The sequence below is a fragment of the Perca fluviatilis genome, chromosome 4, assembly GCF_010015445.1.
Source record: "Perca fluviatilis chromosome 4, GENO_Pfluv_1.0, whole genome shotgun sequence".
In the NCBI taxonomy this organism is placed as follows: Eukaryota; Metazoa; Chordata; class Actinopteri; order Perciformes; family Percidae; genus Perca; species Perca fluviatilis.
The window spans coordinates 36,468,217-36,486,377 of NC_053115.1; the positions used below are offsets into that span (position 1 = coordinate 36,468,217).

At 40.5% G+C, this 18,161-nt stretch overlaps 1 protein-coding gene across 4 annotated transcripts in view; it reads left to right on the top strand.

Annotated features, from left to right (window-relative positions):
• cadpsa (Ca2+-dependent activator protein for secretion a) overlaps positions 1–18,161 on the top strand; it is a 244,851-nt gene that overhangs the window by 36,812 nt on the left and 189,878 nt on the right. For all 4 annotated transcript variants that reach the window (XM_039796735.1, XM_039796736.1, XM_039796738.1 and 1 more), the window contains exons 2-3: positions 5,700–5,813; positions 11,987–12,319. In XM_039796735.1, coding sequence (XP_039652669.1) covers positions 5,700–5,813; positions 11,987–12,319 — 447 coding nt within the window. The remainder of the gene's footprint in view (positions 1–5,699; positions 5,814–11,986; positions 12,320–18,161) is intronic.

Here is an 18,161-nt window from a genome sequence, read left to right on the forward strand (position 1 = left end):
GAATAGGCGCACAAAAATGGCTCGCTAGCTCCCCTTAGAAAGTTAAGAAAATTGAGCCCCTGCAGTGCGTTTAACGTAGACTCAAGAAACTTGGTACACATATGTAACATGTCAAGATGTACAAAGAACTTCATTAGAGCCACACCCTAAACCCAACAGGATGTCCGCCATTTTGATTTCAAAGTTCGAAATTAGTGCGATTTTGGCCATTTCCACATGTCGTACTTTACGAACTCCTCCTAGAGATTTCATCCGATCAACTTCAAACTTGGTCTGTGCCATCTTAAGACGTTACAGATGAAAAGTTGTTAAAAGAAAAACTTTTCGTCATAGGGCGTGGCCGTGGCGGGGCGGCCATTTTGTGCGTTTCGCCGCCGAAACAGGAAGTGGGTGTAACTCGAGTGTACGTTGTCCAACTGGCTCGAAACTTTTCAGGAATCACAAGAGTCCATCCCTGAGGACAAATAAAGGCCGATATTTACTTAAAGTCATAGCGCCCCCTAGTGGCAACAGGAAGTAGGCCTAAAAGTCAAGGTGCTATACTTTAATGAACTCCTCCTAGAGATTTCATCCGATGGACTTCAAACTTGGTCTGTACCATCCCAACACCTTAATGATGAAAAGTTATTAAAAAAAAAACTTTTCATCAGACAGTGTGGGCGTGGCGTTGTTGTAACTTGAGTGTACGTTGTCGTATTTGCCCGAAATTTCTCATGATTGACAAGGGTCCAGGCCTCAGGACACCTACAGGCCATAATTTGGTCATAGCGCTCCCCGCTGGCAACAGGAAATGCGCCTTATATGACAAACATCATCCGATTTACATGAAACTTTTAATGTGTGGTCTACATTTGATACTGAGCTGCCCCCTATAATATGACCAAGCCCACTTACTCAGGCCACGCCCCCTTTCATAACATTTGAACCGTTTAAGGTAGAGTCTTGTGTGAGGTGTCATTGAACTCAGCAGAGACTTCATTCTTCATTGGTGATGGTTTGGCCCGCCCCCTAAGCTTTAGCCACGCCCCCTTTTATAACTAATGACCTGCTTGATGTAGACCCTTGTGTGAGATATCATTGAACTCAGCAGAGACTTCCTTCTTCATTGGTAATTGTTTGGCCCGCCCCCTATGTTCAAGCCACGCCCCTCTTCATACATGCTGACCCATCTAAGGTAGAGTCTTGTGTGAGGTGTCACTGAACTCAGCAGAGACTTCCTTTTTAATTGGTGATGGTTTGACCCGCCCCCTATGCTTTAGCTACACCCCTTTTCACAGCTAATGAACCGTATGACGTAGAGTCTTGTGTGACGTATCGTTGAACTCGGCGGGGAGTTCCCTTTTCATTGTTGACAATTTGCGATGTCTGAGTGCCGCGCAAATGCACGGTTGCAAGGACCGGCGTCCGCCGGTAACCCCGACGCGCGCAGAGGCGCGAGGGCCCGTCCATCGCTGCTTGCAGCTTTAATTAACATTGGATTGAGATCTTGCTGGACAACACCGCAGCGGCGGGCGGTTGAAACAGACATCCATGGATGTTGTCAGGGAGCGGATGGTCAAATAATTAACTGTGGGTCCCGGAAATTGGTCGGGGATGGAGTCAACAAATTAAACCTATAGCACGTAGTTTCTGTCTCCCCTCTGAGGAGTTCTAAGTAATGACAACAACACTGTCGTTGCATCCACATGATACAAGTCTTCCGTGATCACGCACCACCCCCACCCCTCCTCCACGTAGTTGCTAGTAGCCAAGGAGGACACAAAAAAACATGATGGACTCTTCAGAAGAGGTGATTATCTTCACTTGAGCTTCTGTGCGGGAAAGTGACCGGATGACCCAGTCTTCTGAACATAGCCATACTGAGAAATACAGAGGGAGATTTGTGGAGCTGATAGTCTTAATTAGCTTTGTAGCAACTCATTTGGCAATGGCTTGAATGTAACAGACATTCATTAATATGAAAACGGTATGCACTAAGGCTTTAAGTTGAAAAGAAGATTAAAGCAGGCCAACGCTCGCTGGCTGCACAGTCCCGCTCTGAGCTTTCAGCTGAACTCCATTCACAAAAACACATAAATAATAAGGATACAAAGTGGCTCTACCGACCAAATGTACAGATGAAGTTAGATTCAGCATCTTTTCTGAATCTGTCCAAGCATTTGCTGTAATTTGGCAAACCAATAATCCATCAAAGAGCATGAATTAAAGTATTTTTTGAATTCTATCCAGGTATTCACCCCTCTTCTCTTCAGAAAGCCCTGCGTTTCTCATTAACGTGAAATAGTCAGAAAGGAAGTGCAGTCCGGTGAGAGTGACGTTCTCTTCACAGAAAACACTTTGACGCAACACAGAGTGTGACTTGTTGTACTATAGCTGTAATGGTTTGTTTAGAAAGTACCATTCAGTCTTAAGGCTCTGACACTCCAACCCGATGGCCGACCTTCGGCAGAAAAGGCAGACGTAATACGTCTCTATAACAGCAGGCGGCATTAATCTGTATTGTCGCCCAAAAAATGAAAACTGGCAGCTGATTGGACGAATGCGTCACGTGGGTCTGGCTTCTCCCGGATTTCAAAGCCAGACCATAATGGCGGCTCGTTCGGAATATTATCTCATATTTTACGAAGATGGTTCACCTATACGTGTTTCTGAAAATATTTTAAGCGAGAAATAGGCCATGCACTTCCTGAATCTGTCTTCATTTCAGATCGACAAAGTTAAAAGATTTTCATCAGATTTTGAGAGGCGTTAGTCCCGCTCATCCCGCTCGTCATTTCCGGGTTAGCATTCCACCAATCAGATTGGTCATTGAGTCCGACTGCCCGCCTTCCGATTCAACATGTCAAATCGGCCCAAATGAAGGCCGACGGCTCCTCTGACTGACGATGGCACGGAACACACCGAACAGACTTGACTCGCCAGACTGTCCGACGGCTGATAATCGGGTTGGTGTGTCAGTGCCTTTAGCCACCAGGTGAAGTCTACATATGTGGGGAATCAGGGATGTAGCAGGTAGACACCGGGGAGGGCTGATGTTTTTTTTACCAGACACACAGAGAGCGATGCCATTGTTCTTTGTTGTAATGTTTGCTGGACAATAAACATCACAAAATGCGAACAATGAACGTTTCTGCCCTTTCTAAGATTCACTCCTTAGGTGCCTCAGTGGCTGTTTTATATTTTGAGTTTTGAGTTTGTTTTTGTAGGACAAATCGCCACTACAGGTGCTATAATGCATTTATAGGAAATGAGAGAGTGTCTTGACACTAGTATCATTGTCTTTACTTGTGTAGGGTTTCTCATTGAGCAGATGCTGTCAGCAGCGCTGCCTCTCTCTTCTCTCGTCCTCCGCTGGCTCCTCTCACAGCAGCTTTATTGAAGCGTTACGCTACAGTCTGTTTCACAGTTCATGCTAGCTCCGAGTCTCTTCTGGGCATCTATGTTGCCGACATCTTTTAATGAATCCCCTAGAAGACATCTGGGGTGTGTTTTGACATGTTTTTTTACTTTTATAGTAGCAGAGTAAGGCTTTTATGGCACAACTCCACCTACTTCCAAGATGCAAAGAGAAGGAAGAAATGTGGAGAAAGTCAAGCAACTCTCGTAGTATAAAGAATGGAACTCATGGGACTGCGGCGACGCTAAATATAAATAAATATTGCCAATTACCAAACAGCATAATCACATTGTGTCTTGTTGACTATCCCTACGTGGAAAAACAGCTGATTGTTTGCACCTCTTTCTCTCTCTCTCTCTCTCTCTCTCTCTCTCTCTCTCTCTCTCTCTCTCTCTCTCCAAACCCTCTTATCTACGAAAGGGGGGCCGTGCATAAAAAGTTTAGGAACCACTGCATAAGGGATATTTTGAAATATTTAAGAATTCTTAAAACACCACTTTAAAAACGAATCGGGAAATCCTCATTCGTGCGCCCTTTTGAGATAAAGCGTCTCTCTTTTTTTCTGAGAAAATTGACATAACCACCTCTTTGGTTGCGTGATGCAGGACTCTGCGGTGGAGAAGGACTCGCCTTGGCAGATGTTTTGTCCCTTCTGCCATAGCACTGCTGAACAAACCATCTCGCTGACCTTCCGGTGTCGTTGTTGTAGATGTGGTTGTTTCTATGTCTCTATATACCTGTCTTTATGTTATCCGTTGATGTATTTGTCCATGTATATTTCCATTTTCATGAAACAGAATGTGAAAACAAATCTCCCTCACGGCATAATAAATATCTATCTATCTATCTATCTATCTATCTATCTATCTATCTATCTATCTATCTATCTATCTATCTATCTATCTATCTATCTATCTATCTATTATTACATCTGGTGCTTTTAAAAACAATGTCTTGCAACAGGTGTGGTTACATCATTCCTCTTAATGGAGCTCCTGTTCATTGAACACTATACGCTGAATGACGGTATAGAAAACACTGTTGTAATAAAATATGTCTTCATAGGGGAAGTTATAATCAGCCCCCTAAATCAGACTCAGCGGTGAATGAAACCGAAGCAGAGGGACAGACGCAGAGCTGTAACGGAGCCAAAGTAGAGCACTTTTTAATTCATTAACTTTATCAGTTATCAGGCAAATAAAACGCAGATACAGATAATCTGCCAAACTGCCAGAAAAAACGTCCCATCCCTAATTTTGAGCTAATGGGGAGGCTTCCTTTTTCAGATATTTAGAACATTTTCCAACCATGACTTCTGCCATTCGTACAATTGACGGTAAAAAAACTACTTTTCCTGTTGATCTTCCCATCCCCGGTTTTAAAAACACTCATATATCATCACGCATATAGCTTTCTTGTTTAATGACCATAAATGTTCTTTCTCCAGCCTTGGCAAACCGTTTCCTGTCCTGCTGGTTGTAGGCCCTATGCACCCAGTGGTGTTAAAGCCCCCAACGTTGACTTCAAGGAAGCGCTGCAACTGTCGACTTCAAGGCACCTAACTCTAACTTTAACCCTAACCCTAAATATATATTTGCGTTTTAACCCAAACCTAACCCCTGAAATTGTGTTTTAACCCAAACCTAACCCCTGCCAGTCTTCTTTTAAACAGCTTTTATATAACCGAACCAGGTTTTTTAAGGAGGTTCTTAAGTGTTTTATTCACACCAGTTGTCCCCTTGTGCCTGTGCCCCTCGCAGCGCCTGGGCGTTGCGTTTTAACCCAAACCTTATTTAACCCTCTGAGGACAAAAGACACACTGGCGAGTCCAAGAAATGTTTGACAACACTCCTACTCAAAATTTAATTTTAGACATTTATTTACTATTTTATTCATATATTACGCTACTTTTGTGATCCCAATACTTTTGTAAACTCATTTCAAGCACCAAAACAATTGAGTGTAGGTATGTATTCACAAGAGATTTGAGAAATATTTCCGCTTTAGGGCCAAATTATCTCTTTACACATTGCTGATCACTGTACAGAAAGCTGAGTTTGTTCTGAACATTTTGATATGAAACACATGGGGATCAGGACTATATGCAAATACCCTTAAAAGGAGAATTCAAAAAATGCCCTTAGACCTCAGAAGGTTAAAACTAATGAAGTAAAGAAAGAAAGAAAGAAACTAAATGTATTTATGTATGTATGTAGTTTTTGAAAAGAAAAATGTATAGTTCTGTTTTTGGTTTTCATAAGTTATAATATCTTATCTTCCTGTTTCCTGCTGTCTCCTTCAGATCAGTAAGCAGCACTTGCAGACGGTCAAGGAGCGTTTCCAGGCGTTCCTCAGCGGAGACACGCAGATTGTGGCTGATGAAGCCTTCATCAATGCTGTCCAGAGCTACTATGAGGTCAGTCTATGATCTGTTATACTCAGTGGTGGAATAGAACTAAGTACATTTACTCCAGTACTGTACTTAAGTCCAAAATTTGAGGTACCTGTACTTTACTTGAGTCTTCTTTTCATGCCAATTTCTACTTTTACACCACTACATTTCAGAGAGAAATATTGTTCTTTTTACTCCACTACATTCATCTGACAGCTTTAGCTACTAGTTACTTTACACATTAATATGTTTGCACACAAAACACATATAGTTTATAAAATCTGATGTTTTATTATAAATGAAACTAGCCAACAATATAACGGCCTACAAGTCCAGCTGAAATGATTAGACCATTAAACACACAACTGTTTGGATCCTTTACACTTTCTAAAATGGGAGGACTTGCATCAAGTGCTTTTACTTTTAATACTTTAAGTACATTTTCCTGATGATACTTACATACTTTTACTTAAGTAACATTTTCAATGCAGGACTTTGACTCGCAACAGAGTATTTCTACTTGGTATGAGTACTGATTAGTTACTGAAGTAGTTAGTTACGGATCTGAATACTTCTTCCACTGGTTACACTGACATCTGACACTGACATCTCACTCAGTCTTTAACCCTCCTGTTGTCCTCGGGTCTAATTTGACCTGTTTTCAAAGTTTCTATATCAGAAATGTGGGTTTCTTTCAACCGAAGTGCCCAAAAATAACATGGTTGGTCCCACACCTTACACGAGTCAAATGAAGGATCGAATCGGTTTTCTTTAATTGTATAGCATTTGAGACAAAAAATTGTTTAAATGGTTTCAACTGACTAAACTTTGACAAAACTCTTCCTCTGATCTTAACTATTAGTCAAAATAATTCACAATTTTGGCTTTTTACCTGAAAAATTTGGTATAAAATCATATAAAGGATGTTTATTGACCATGAAGTCGAAAAATAAATTGTAAAACTAGTGGTAATAAGTTGGTGTAAGTGGTTTATGTACTGGTAGCAGTGGGGAGAAAAGTGTGAAAACATCCTGGGAAACCTTGAGACTCAACGTGGGCCGAATATGTTGAAAAGAAAGGAAATTCCACCAGATGATCCCCTTCTCGGCCGGATGTCCGTCACCTTTCTCTTTCTTTGTGTTGCCGTTCTAAACTCCGGTGGATTCATGAGGACTATGGTTAACTGCTCCTCAGATCTCTGCAGGGTAAATCCAGACAGCTAGCTAGACTATCTGTCCAATCTGAGTTTTCTGTTTCACGACTAAAACAACCTTTGAACGTACACATGTTCCACCAAAACAAGTTCCTTCCCGACGCTATTTTGCAGAGAGTGCCATTGCTCCGTCCAGCGCTTAGCGCCGCCTAAGATGATTGACATTGTTTTAAAGAAATGCCAATATCCCAAGCACGTTTTTCTCCCATCCCAGAATACTCTGTGGACTAGCCAGACCTTCCTTCGCAGCACTGCGGAGGACGGTCTGGCAATGCGAGACTAGGAAATTAGCGATCCGCTGCTAGGAGACTGCTTTGCCTGGTAGAGAGCGGGCAGCAGCTCTTCATTTAAAGTTATTGGAAAATATAACATAAGAACTGCATACTGCCTTTGTCTGTAGTATGTAGTAGGTGATTCCCGAAAATGGCCACTTTCTCTATAGAATAAAATAAAATAAAGATAAACATTTGATGTTATTTCTAAATCATTATATATAAATAGGAAATGTCTGCAACCATTATGTCACTTCAGATGTGTAAACTACTTTCCGCAAGCTGTTAAGTTCCCCTTACAAGCCTCTTGTTGCTTAAAATGAATCTGTCCAAGCAGGAAAGCTAATAATTGGGGAGAAATGTATCCAAAGCTCAGCGGAGATAACTTGTCTTGGCTCTGATAAATGATGCAGAGCGTGCACTGAGCTCCTCAGGGCAGTCTTAATAATATGCTCCCTAATGACCAGCATTCAGTGACTGGATCCACCAAGAATAGAAGAGGGAAATAAAGTGTGAGGAAAGATGAGCCAGAGTCTTCTCTGCATCTCACGTCTGTATGGCAATTTTATTTACAACTCGACATTTGACATAGAACATCCGGAGTGACTCATAGCAAGTCAAATACACTTCAGTTCTTGGATTGCCCACATTGCAAAAAGCCAAAGAGTTTTTCCAAGGTTACGTGTTGATTTTGAGATATTCCCCATAGATAGTACAGCTGCAAACAGAAATTCTTTCTGGTACAATAGGTGAATATTGGCGGTGACAGGCTGCTGTTAAACAAACACCAGTCTTACTGTCCAGTCATGGCAGTAGCAATAGCTCAGCTGTGGTAAGACATGTTGAAACAGAACGTCTACAGAGCAGAATGCACTGCAGTAGTACTAGCCAATCACAGCACAGTACACCAGGACTAGGCAGAACACAGATTGGGAAAAGGAATAACGCTGTTGTGACACACCTAATCTAATAGAAAGATAGAATCAATCCTGATATTAAATTATTGGTCATGAATGATTGGTCACATTTCTAAATAAGGGCATAGGGCCTCTACTAATAATTATATATAAATAAATCAGATTTTTCTGAAGCAGAGATGTTAGAAGCCATGCATCGCCGAGCTCATTCCAAATTGTATCCGGTGCACACTTTTTAATCGGTGCACTCGCATCGTGCACTGTCATGTCGGTGAACAGAAGCGAATCAGTGAATCCTTTCAGTAAACTAATCTTAAATAGTAAATGCTAAATAAACTGCATTTATTTAATAGTGGTCTATATCAACGACGTTTCATATCCAGGCTTATTCAAGTGCCACCGTAAATCCTGCCGGATGTCCTTCTTTTCGGCTGGATATCCGTTACCTTCCTCTTTCTTTGTGTTGACATTCTAAACTCCGGTGGATTTATGAGGACTTTGGTTAACTGCTCCTCAGATCTCTGTAGGGTAAATCCAGACAGCTAGCTAGACTATCTGTCCAATCTGACTTTCCTGTTGCACGACTAAAACAACTATTGAATGTACAAATTTTCCATCAAAACAAGTACCTTCCCGAGGCTATTTTGCAGCGGCACCGTGGCTCCGTACGGCGCTTAGCGCGGCCCAACATGATTGTGATTGGTTTAAAGAAAAGCCAATAAACCAGAGCACGTTTTTCTCCCATCCCACTCAAAGCTATCTACACTACAGGCACCTATACACCCCATTCACACAAACATTTACACACACTGGTAGCCGAGCCTACTGTACATGGTGCCACCTGCTCATCAGATACACATTCACACACTGATGGCACTTTAAAGTAACTTCAAACCATTGTTTTTGTCAAAATATCTACTTTGAAATACACTAAGACATGTATATCAGAACAACTTCTTTATAATACCAAACTTTACAAAATAACCTTCAGGCAGGATTTACTGTAGCTGTAGTTGTATTGGACTGCATTCATTTAACTAGATACCTAACAAACTGCACCTCAGTGTATATTTCAGTATATACACATTCATGTACAATACATATACTGTACACACACACAGACACGTGCATACCGGTTTACATACTGTACATGTATAGTCTGTTTGTGTTTGGCTGTTTTAATCTGGATTTAAAAATGGACCAGGGATGGGGGCTGCAGATTAGCTTCAGCTAGACGCTCTCTATACATATATACATAAATCAACATGTATATCCCCATTCTATGTATAACAGAATGGGAAATGTTACACTATTCATACAGCTCTTTAAAATTCAACTAAACTGACAAACTGTTTCCCACAGATATGCACAACAAGCCTGGTGTGAATGCACATGCCCAGACTTCCGATTTCATCCAAGTTCTATGATGATGTATTTAAACTCAGCATCACTACATGTGTTTTCTAAAAGGTGATCCATAAAACAAGTGTTGCAGAGGAGGACAATTGAAAATGTGAGGGTGCTGTTGGGTGCTAGCACAAAACAAGGCAGTGCATCTGTTGGCTGACACATTGACTGGCACTTCCTTATCAGTTAATGTGGCAGCACAAGCAGGCCAAATGAGAAATGTGTGATATTTAACAGATGAAGCTAGTGGCACAGGTTATCCAATTCAATTAAAACCCAAAGCTGTCTGCACGACGTTAGCTTCAGGCTAAAACTGACGCAGGCAGACAGAAAAAGGGAGGGAGACAGAAATAGAAAGATATAGATAACAGAGACATAGTGTTAGAAAGAGTAAGGCAGTGACGACAGCAGGTGACAGGAATTCACCATCCATCAATCACAAACTGCAGTCTTTCAAATATGAGTCAGCTTTCACTCAATGCAAAAATGTTTGCATGTTGTGGGTAAAAGTCTTCTTTGTGTCTATGGTTGTAGAAAATCATCATGAGAAAACAACAGAAGTATAAGATGGATCTTAAATTGGTACAGTGTTCTAGTTCAAAATACCAAACAAATTCTCTAGTGATGCCTTGCAGACAGTTTGGTTTTATTGCTCCAGATTTTATGAGATCTGTCTCTTGGAATTCTCATACAATGGAGATGACTGGAATTTCATTTGTGCTTTTCACAGCATTGATAAATGACATAATAAAGCATGGTCAACAGTAGGGGTGGGAATTACCAGAGGCCTCACGATACCATATCATCACCATACTTATGTCACAATACGATATTATTGCGATTTTAAACATATTGCAATATTCTGCGATATATTGCAGTTTATTACCTTTTTTCCAACTTCAAATTTTACCCAATTTCAAATGATGTCCCCAAAAAGGAAACTTTGCCAACATCCGTTTTATACATTTCTCTGTTTGTTCATCTCACTTCAATTTTATTGCTGCAAAATGGGATTGTCAAGCAGACAAACTGAAATATATAATAAAAGATTGATTCTTGTGGTCTGTGTATCAATACAGTATCACGATACTATGCTGTATCGCGATACTATGCTGTATCGCAATGCTATGCTGTATCGCGATTATTGACCTGTAGTCAACAGTATTGTGTCTTTCCAACAACAGTGTCCCTGTGATTCTGGAAAATCCACACACACCTCACTGTCAGCAGTTTTCTACTGAAGAAATCTCCAGTGACAAACATATGATATATGATATCATGACATATGATATGTCCTCAAAGTCTGTTCTATCCTTCCACTATGAAAAAATTATGGCATTTTGACACATTTAATTTTTAGTCCAAGATGCTCAGTACACATAGTACAACAAATATATTACATACACTTAGAAGTGTATGTAGTAAAGTAAAATTAAAGATATGTGGAAAAACATATATACATACAATAAAGGGAGACACAAAATATGCATAAAAGGTAGTGCTAGTTACTACTGCTTTATATATTACAAGCAATGCAACACCGCTGTTACTAAGAGCCAAAGATCCAAGATTCACATTTTCTTCAAAAGGCTATATTCAGCATGTAGCTTGCTAGCTCAAAGTTTGTTGTTTCCTGAAGGGATTTTGAGAACAACAACACACACATTTACCTGTACATTTCCAGGATAAAGCCTGACATCCGTCTTTATCATGGAAATGTCCTTCCGTTGATCCAGATTACCAAGTTATAAACGTCACCAATTTCAAACAAATTTCAAGTAAAGTGTGAAAAGGGAACACATTAAAGTCTGTTGCATTGCACTTAAAGTAGGGGTAGGAGGCAAGCAGGTTAGAGAGGAATATCAGTGGTGATAGCAGAGTGAGTTATACTCTAGGTACATGATAGTAACTCTTGTCAGTTAGAGAGGTAGCTTTAGCAGCATCCTTCTCTCAAGATCCAGCCCCAGATTGGAGCCAGCCTTCAGAGTTTGTTATAATTCAATTTCAATTCAATCTATTCAAAGTATCAAATCATCATACAGATAGAGTAGGTCTAGACCACACTCTATATAAAAAAGACCCAACAATTTCCCAGGAGCAAGCATTTGGTGCAACAGTGGCGAGGAAAAACGTCCTATTAGGCCGAAACCTTGGAGAGACCCTGGCTCTTTGTTGGCGGTATCTGTTGCTGCCGGTTTGGACACAGAGACACTGATACAGATATACAGATATAGAGAAATATGATATCATAATAATTATAGCAGTTGGAATGATGAACAGTGGCAGTTATAGTAACATAAAGATAGTGGAACTATGAATATAGGATACAAAATCTTTTGGATAAAAAACAAACAAACAATAAATCTGTCATTCATCAATTGATTGCAGATCTTCCTGAAAAGTGACCGTGTGTCCCGGATGGTGCAGAGCGGTGGCTGCTCAGCCAGCGACTCTCGGGAGGTTTTTAAGAAGCACATAGAGAAGCGGGTGCGCAGCCTGCCAGAGATCGACGGCCTCAGCAAAGAGACAGTGCTGAGCTCCTGGATTGCCAAGTTCGACACCATCTACCGCGGTGAAGAGGACCCCAGGAAGCACCAGCAGAGAATGACGGCCAGCGCCGCCTCCGAACTCATCCTCAGCAAGGACCAGCTGTACGAGATGTTCCAGCAGATCCTGGGCATCAAGAAGTTTGAGCACCAGCTCCTCTATAACGCCTGCCAGGTCAGTCAGTCAGTCCACAACTGTAGTGTGTTTAACATATCATATGTAACGTTTGCATTTTGGAATATTTGTGTGATATGTCTGTCCATCTTTCGCTTGTTTATTTCTGAGACATTATGCACAATCTCTGGCATAATATCTCCATCGGAATTGAGTGTGTCCTTTGAGTCAAATCTCAATGTTGATGAGCAGGTGAAAACAGCTGTTTTCATTTAAGAACTCCAACATTATTTTGATAATCGGCTTGAATTGTCATTTCATTTCATAATTCAGACTGAAATTTTTTTCAAAGTAGCCATTTTGTTTTGTGGGAGGGGTTGTTCGTTTGTCCTAACCAATCAGTAGTGCTGTTATTTTCAGTTATTGTACAAGCTGCCAGCCCAGTCTGCTCTGATTGGCCATCTCCGGAATCACCAAATCTGTGCTCTGCTGTCGCTGCTATATAGCAGGACTTCATACTGTCAAAAATCACCAGTATGGCTTGTAAACCAAATAGTACACAAGCGGACACGTCTTCAAACAGAAATGTGATCTGAAATTTGGGAGAAATTAACATCAGTAGCCAAGATTACTGGTTTCTGACTTAGCTTGTAGCTACACATAGCAGTGTACGTAGTGTAAACACTCCAGCATGCCAGCAATGGCCATATATGGAAAACCGGCTCGGTATGACATCATGCGGAGCCGAGAGTAGAAAAAACTGTTGAAAGCGGAGCATTCAGAACAGTGGGAAATCTGAGGTTTTGGCTCACATGGATTTTTAAATACATTTACCTCACTGTTTGAAGCTTTGGCCACGTTTAACATGAGCATCCAGCATTATAACATTATATTTATGACAGAAAATACAGAAAAGCATGTTAGGTTTCCTTTAAGAGTTATTTCTGTAAGTTGACAGTAGTGAGGCCCTGGCGCAGGATGATGACATCCCCATTCTTAATCCCACCTGCAAACTGTGAATGGCTTGGTGGTCAGTTTACACACCACCAGACCTTTTGGAACCAATATCAAAATCAGACGTGGACAGTGATCAAGAGGTCTGCAACCAGACTGATCCAATCAGATCCTTTCTGTCATCTGAAGATGGATTATACTCACTTTTCTACACTGTTACTAGATTACTATGTGATAGCTTCTTCAGAGGTAGCCAGCTAGTCATTAATATTTTGCCAAACATTGCCGTGGAAGCCTTGAGAGCTTTCACTTTTAATTGCGAGAAACAATACGACCATGAAGGCTTCTGGCAGCTAAATGTGCTGGAGTTGTACTGGGTTCATTCAGTTAGGCTTTTTTTTTTTCTTCTCACAAAAACATACTGCCTTGGAACTTGTTCTTTTTATTCAGAGCAACCAGCCCAAAATTCTGGATAATGATTTTCAGCAAATGACTGCACATAAAGAAAGCCAAAAGAATCAGTCTGTCCTTCACTTTAATATCTAGGGCCTTGCTGAGAAAGCACATCAAAAGCGAGACGTGAGTGGTGTGTGAGTCCTACTGAAGCGCTGTGTCCGTTCAGTCCACACCCAGTCCACCGGGTTGGGCTGTCTCTTCCTCAGAAGCAGCTGTCTGTCAGCAGCAGCTCCTGAGAAGCTCAAGAGACAGCAACTGGCCAAACTGTCCTCAAAAGCCTTTTACGGTATCGAATCATTGATGTATAGACTTTAATGTATTTTCATACCTTTATCAACATAAACATAACCATTGACCAGATTTAACAGCCTCCACTGACCTCTACACTGAGTATGTTTCCATGCACACCAATATTCCACTATTATTCCGGATATGACAATATTCGGAATTTGATACAGGTCATGTAAACAGCATATACTGGTTGGATATTTAGAATATGGCCTTTTTCCGAATATAGCATTTTCCGATTAAGACATGTGGGATATTACATTACATTATTACATTACATGTCATTTAGCTGACGCTTTTATCCAAAGCGACTTACAATTAAGTGCTTTCAACTGTGAAGGTTCAAACTCCAGACAACAGGTAGTAAGTGTAAGTACATTAGCTTTAAATAAGCAAAGCTACAAAGAGACAAATGAAAGTGCAGGTTCAAGGTTTTTTTTTTAATTTTTTTTTTTTTATCCGAGGTGTAGTCGGAAGAGATGTGTTTTTAGCCTTCGGCAGAAGATGTGTAGGCTTTCAGACATCCTGATATCGGTGGGGAGCTCGTTCTACCATTTGGGAGCCAGGACAGTGAACAGTCGGAATTTCGTTGAGTGATTAGTTCTTATTATTTGGACATGTATACAGAGCATTCAAAATATGCGTCTCAATCAGGGTTTTTACTGCAGTTTATGGCCTCTTGGCTGTTTACGGCTTATGGTCAGCTCTCTGCGTTGCTATGGTTACTGTACACAAATGAACCAGCCAACAGTTTGCAAGGCTGCAGACCCGATAAGAAGGAGAAACCGCTACTTTTAAAAATTATCAGAGACTTGGATATCAACAGGTTTTTGGATATGAGCAAACATCGAAAAAATGGTTTGATTTGCACGGCTACATGTAAACGGGAATATTAGTGGAATTTTCACCTTCATTAGCCATGTAAACAGCTTAGTCGGAATATCGTCTTTTTCAGAATAAGAACGGAATATTATGTGCATGTAAACGTAGTCACTGTTGTGTACATTGTGTGCTTCAGGGCCAGTAAAGAGTATTGTTTGTATAGAGCAATTATTGCTGTAAAATCATTTCATTTAATATGAATTATTGGAGTTTTACCACGCTACCCGAAGGATTATTGACTGAGTCCACTTTTGAAGTCCATATAGTTGTAAGCTGAACAGGACCTTTACAAAAAGACGCCTCATGCATTGTTTGGTATACTTTAGGCACAAAACCCACTTGGTAAAGGTCTCATTAATGGTTAAAAAAAACTAACACAACAACAACGAGATGCAAGCAGCGGCCTTCGGTGTCAGAGACAGCACACCAAACTGTTCACCCTGACTTCCTGCCCAAGATGTTTCCCAGGAAGTGTGCCATGCAACATAGTGGCCAAACAGTGAAATTGCAGCTTCCGGCCCATCACATGATGCCCTCAGGCCCAAAAAGACTTTTTCCCATAGACTTACGTGGCAAAAGAGACGTCTGTAAATCAATGGATACATTTTTTTGAGCATCACAACCCCGTGAAATGTCTCGTTTCACTGTCAGTATTTGATTAATTCGGTCCGATAACAGTCTAGATTAAATCGCGATTAAATAATGTAATCCCGATTCAAGTTATCAGAGCTCTTAGCCGGCTCGGCTTTTTGGGCTTCATGCGCAACTGAGCAACTCTTATTAAAGGAATGAACAGGGCTCCGCCTCGAACGCTGTATCCAGGTCTTATTATACGTACATCCATGGTTTTGCTTCATGTTACTTCCATCTTTGCTTTTGAGAAATAACTGTTTTTATTCTCACCGCCGCATCATCTCTGCTTGTGAATCTTTAGATGTTCGGTCGACTTGATGCTTTCAGCAAGCAATATGAACCATAGAATCAAACGATGCAAATAAAAGAAAATGTTAATTTTGATCAGGTGAAAGAAGCCAACTTCATTTTTAAAACATGTCCAATTTCTTCATGTGCAAAATAAAATTTAATCCGACATGTGTTTGTGGCAAACTGGATGCGTTAGAGCAGTCTGAGCACGGGGGAGGAACAATAAGACAGAGCTCTATACATAGATGATTTAAATGCATCTACGGAAAATGTGCTGCTGGATGGAAAATGAGTTATTAATATATGCAGAGTGTAATGATAATAACAGGGCAGAGAGCAAGCTGCAAAAGCAGATTGATGTGGTAATAATGTGTCCAGTCGTCGGCAGCTGGAGGCTATAGGGTTAGACTATAGGTACTCGGCCAGTCTTTTGTCAGAGCTCAGTCCATCACTGGAGAGACTGTGGGGGGTGAACCCTGCTTGCTGTCACGGCTCCTTTATCCTTTTATCTTGTCTATTCCCTTCACGGTTTCAACATTCCTGGCTGAAGGACGCTGTCTTAGAGCACAGTAAAATCCACTTTAAGCCGACTAAATCAGAAAAACCATCTCTAACCCTCTGTTTTTTTCCGTGTGCACCGACTAAGCTAATATTTTTTCCCACCCGAAAACAGAGCTTTTTAAAAGAGTGGATGCATCTAAAAATGCCAGAGACGACAGAGATGAAGAGGTTTAGCTGCTTTTTGTTTTAGTGTGGACCAAAAATGACCTACAAAAGCAAAAACTGTAAAAGGATCATGCTTTTTATTTGCATCATTTTTAATGTTGGTTAGGTTTTGGTTAACCAATTATTAATTAATAAAATGCCCAGTTCCGAGAGTACAAAGTCATGTTTTAAATTGATTTTTTTTTTTTAAGTCCAAAAATCCAAAGATGTTTACAGTACATTATGAAATGAGGCAGAAAGAAGCAGTAAAGCTGTGAGGGAGCAGCTAATGGTTAGGATGGTTCATCCATTATCAAAATGGTCAGACACATGACAGCTAGACATCTCTAGATCATATCTAGAATATTGGGACCTGTGATCGGGTAGCAAGTCCATGATGAGAATAATCTTTCTAGTCAATTCAATTATATTTAATCAACAAGATCTCGGAAAATCAACACATTGTATGGTAAAATACCACGTTTACCATATTTGAGCCACATACTGTATATATATATATATATATATATATATATATATATATATATATATATATATATATATATATATACAAAATAGATACAGAAAACTAATATTACACAGTTTCAACATTCAAGCTTGTTGTATAATTAATGTGACACAACAAACTGTGAAACGTTAGTAGGCATAAGCTTGTGGGAGGTAGAAAAACACCAGATATCTGGCAAGAAGATCCCAGGCTTAAATAAATGCTTTCCTTGCAGGACTACAAGGTGTTACACTCTAAATCCTGGAATGCCAGCTTCTCTTTTAGTGTTTGCTGTTGCTATCTATACACTTCATTTTGGACTGGTTCAGATTTTTAAAATTCAGATACAATGTATCCTGCGTTGGCAGCCAAGGAGATGGCTTACAAAAGAAAGCAGTGGTTTCTCTGTAGTAGCATGGAAATGTATTATATGAATAATGATACAAAACATTAACTGCTGAACAGCTGCATTAGATTTCTTCAGATTCAAAAAGCAAAACCTTTAGTGGATGAGTCAGTGACTACGTTTACAAGCTGTCAATTTTCGGGTTATGGTCGGGTTAAGGTCACTATTCGGGTTTCTGAAACATTCGGAATAACCCGTTTACATGCGTGAGCAGAGAGAGTTACTCCTGTATACATGGCATTTGTAATCAAATGGCAATATCCCGACGTAAACGGCGACGCACGGTTAGCGTCTGGATGTATGGACAAACCCTGCTTCGCGTAACTTTTCGGTCACCTTCTTATAAATCTCACTATCTCGGTACTTTCTGCTGTCAACAAAAGACATTATATTCATGGTTTTCACCATACTAATGAAGAAATTGGTTTCCTCCTCGCTACAAAGGTGTGGTGCTGTGCTGCGTCTCGCCATGTTTACCTCTACTTCTTGTTTACTTCCGGTATACTGCGCGCAGGTTTTCTGGCGCATACAAGAAGTTCCTCTACTCAAAAGACCAAGATTCCTTGCGAATAGAACATGCGCAGAACACAAATCAATGTGACCAAAATTTCGGGTTAGAAAAGGGGTAACCCAGGGATCATTTTCGGGTTTTTAAAAACCAGAATATGAGCATATTCGGGTTTTTGCCGGTGTTTACATTGCCGGTGTTTACATTACATACGTTTTCCAAAATAAGGCAAAATCTAAGAGGATAGCTAGTCTCAATCATATTGCCCAGC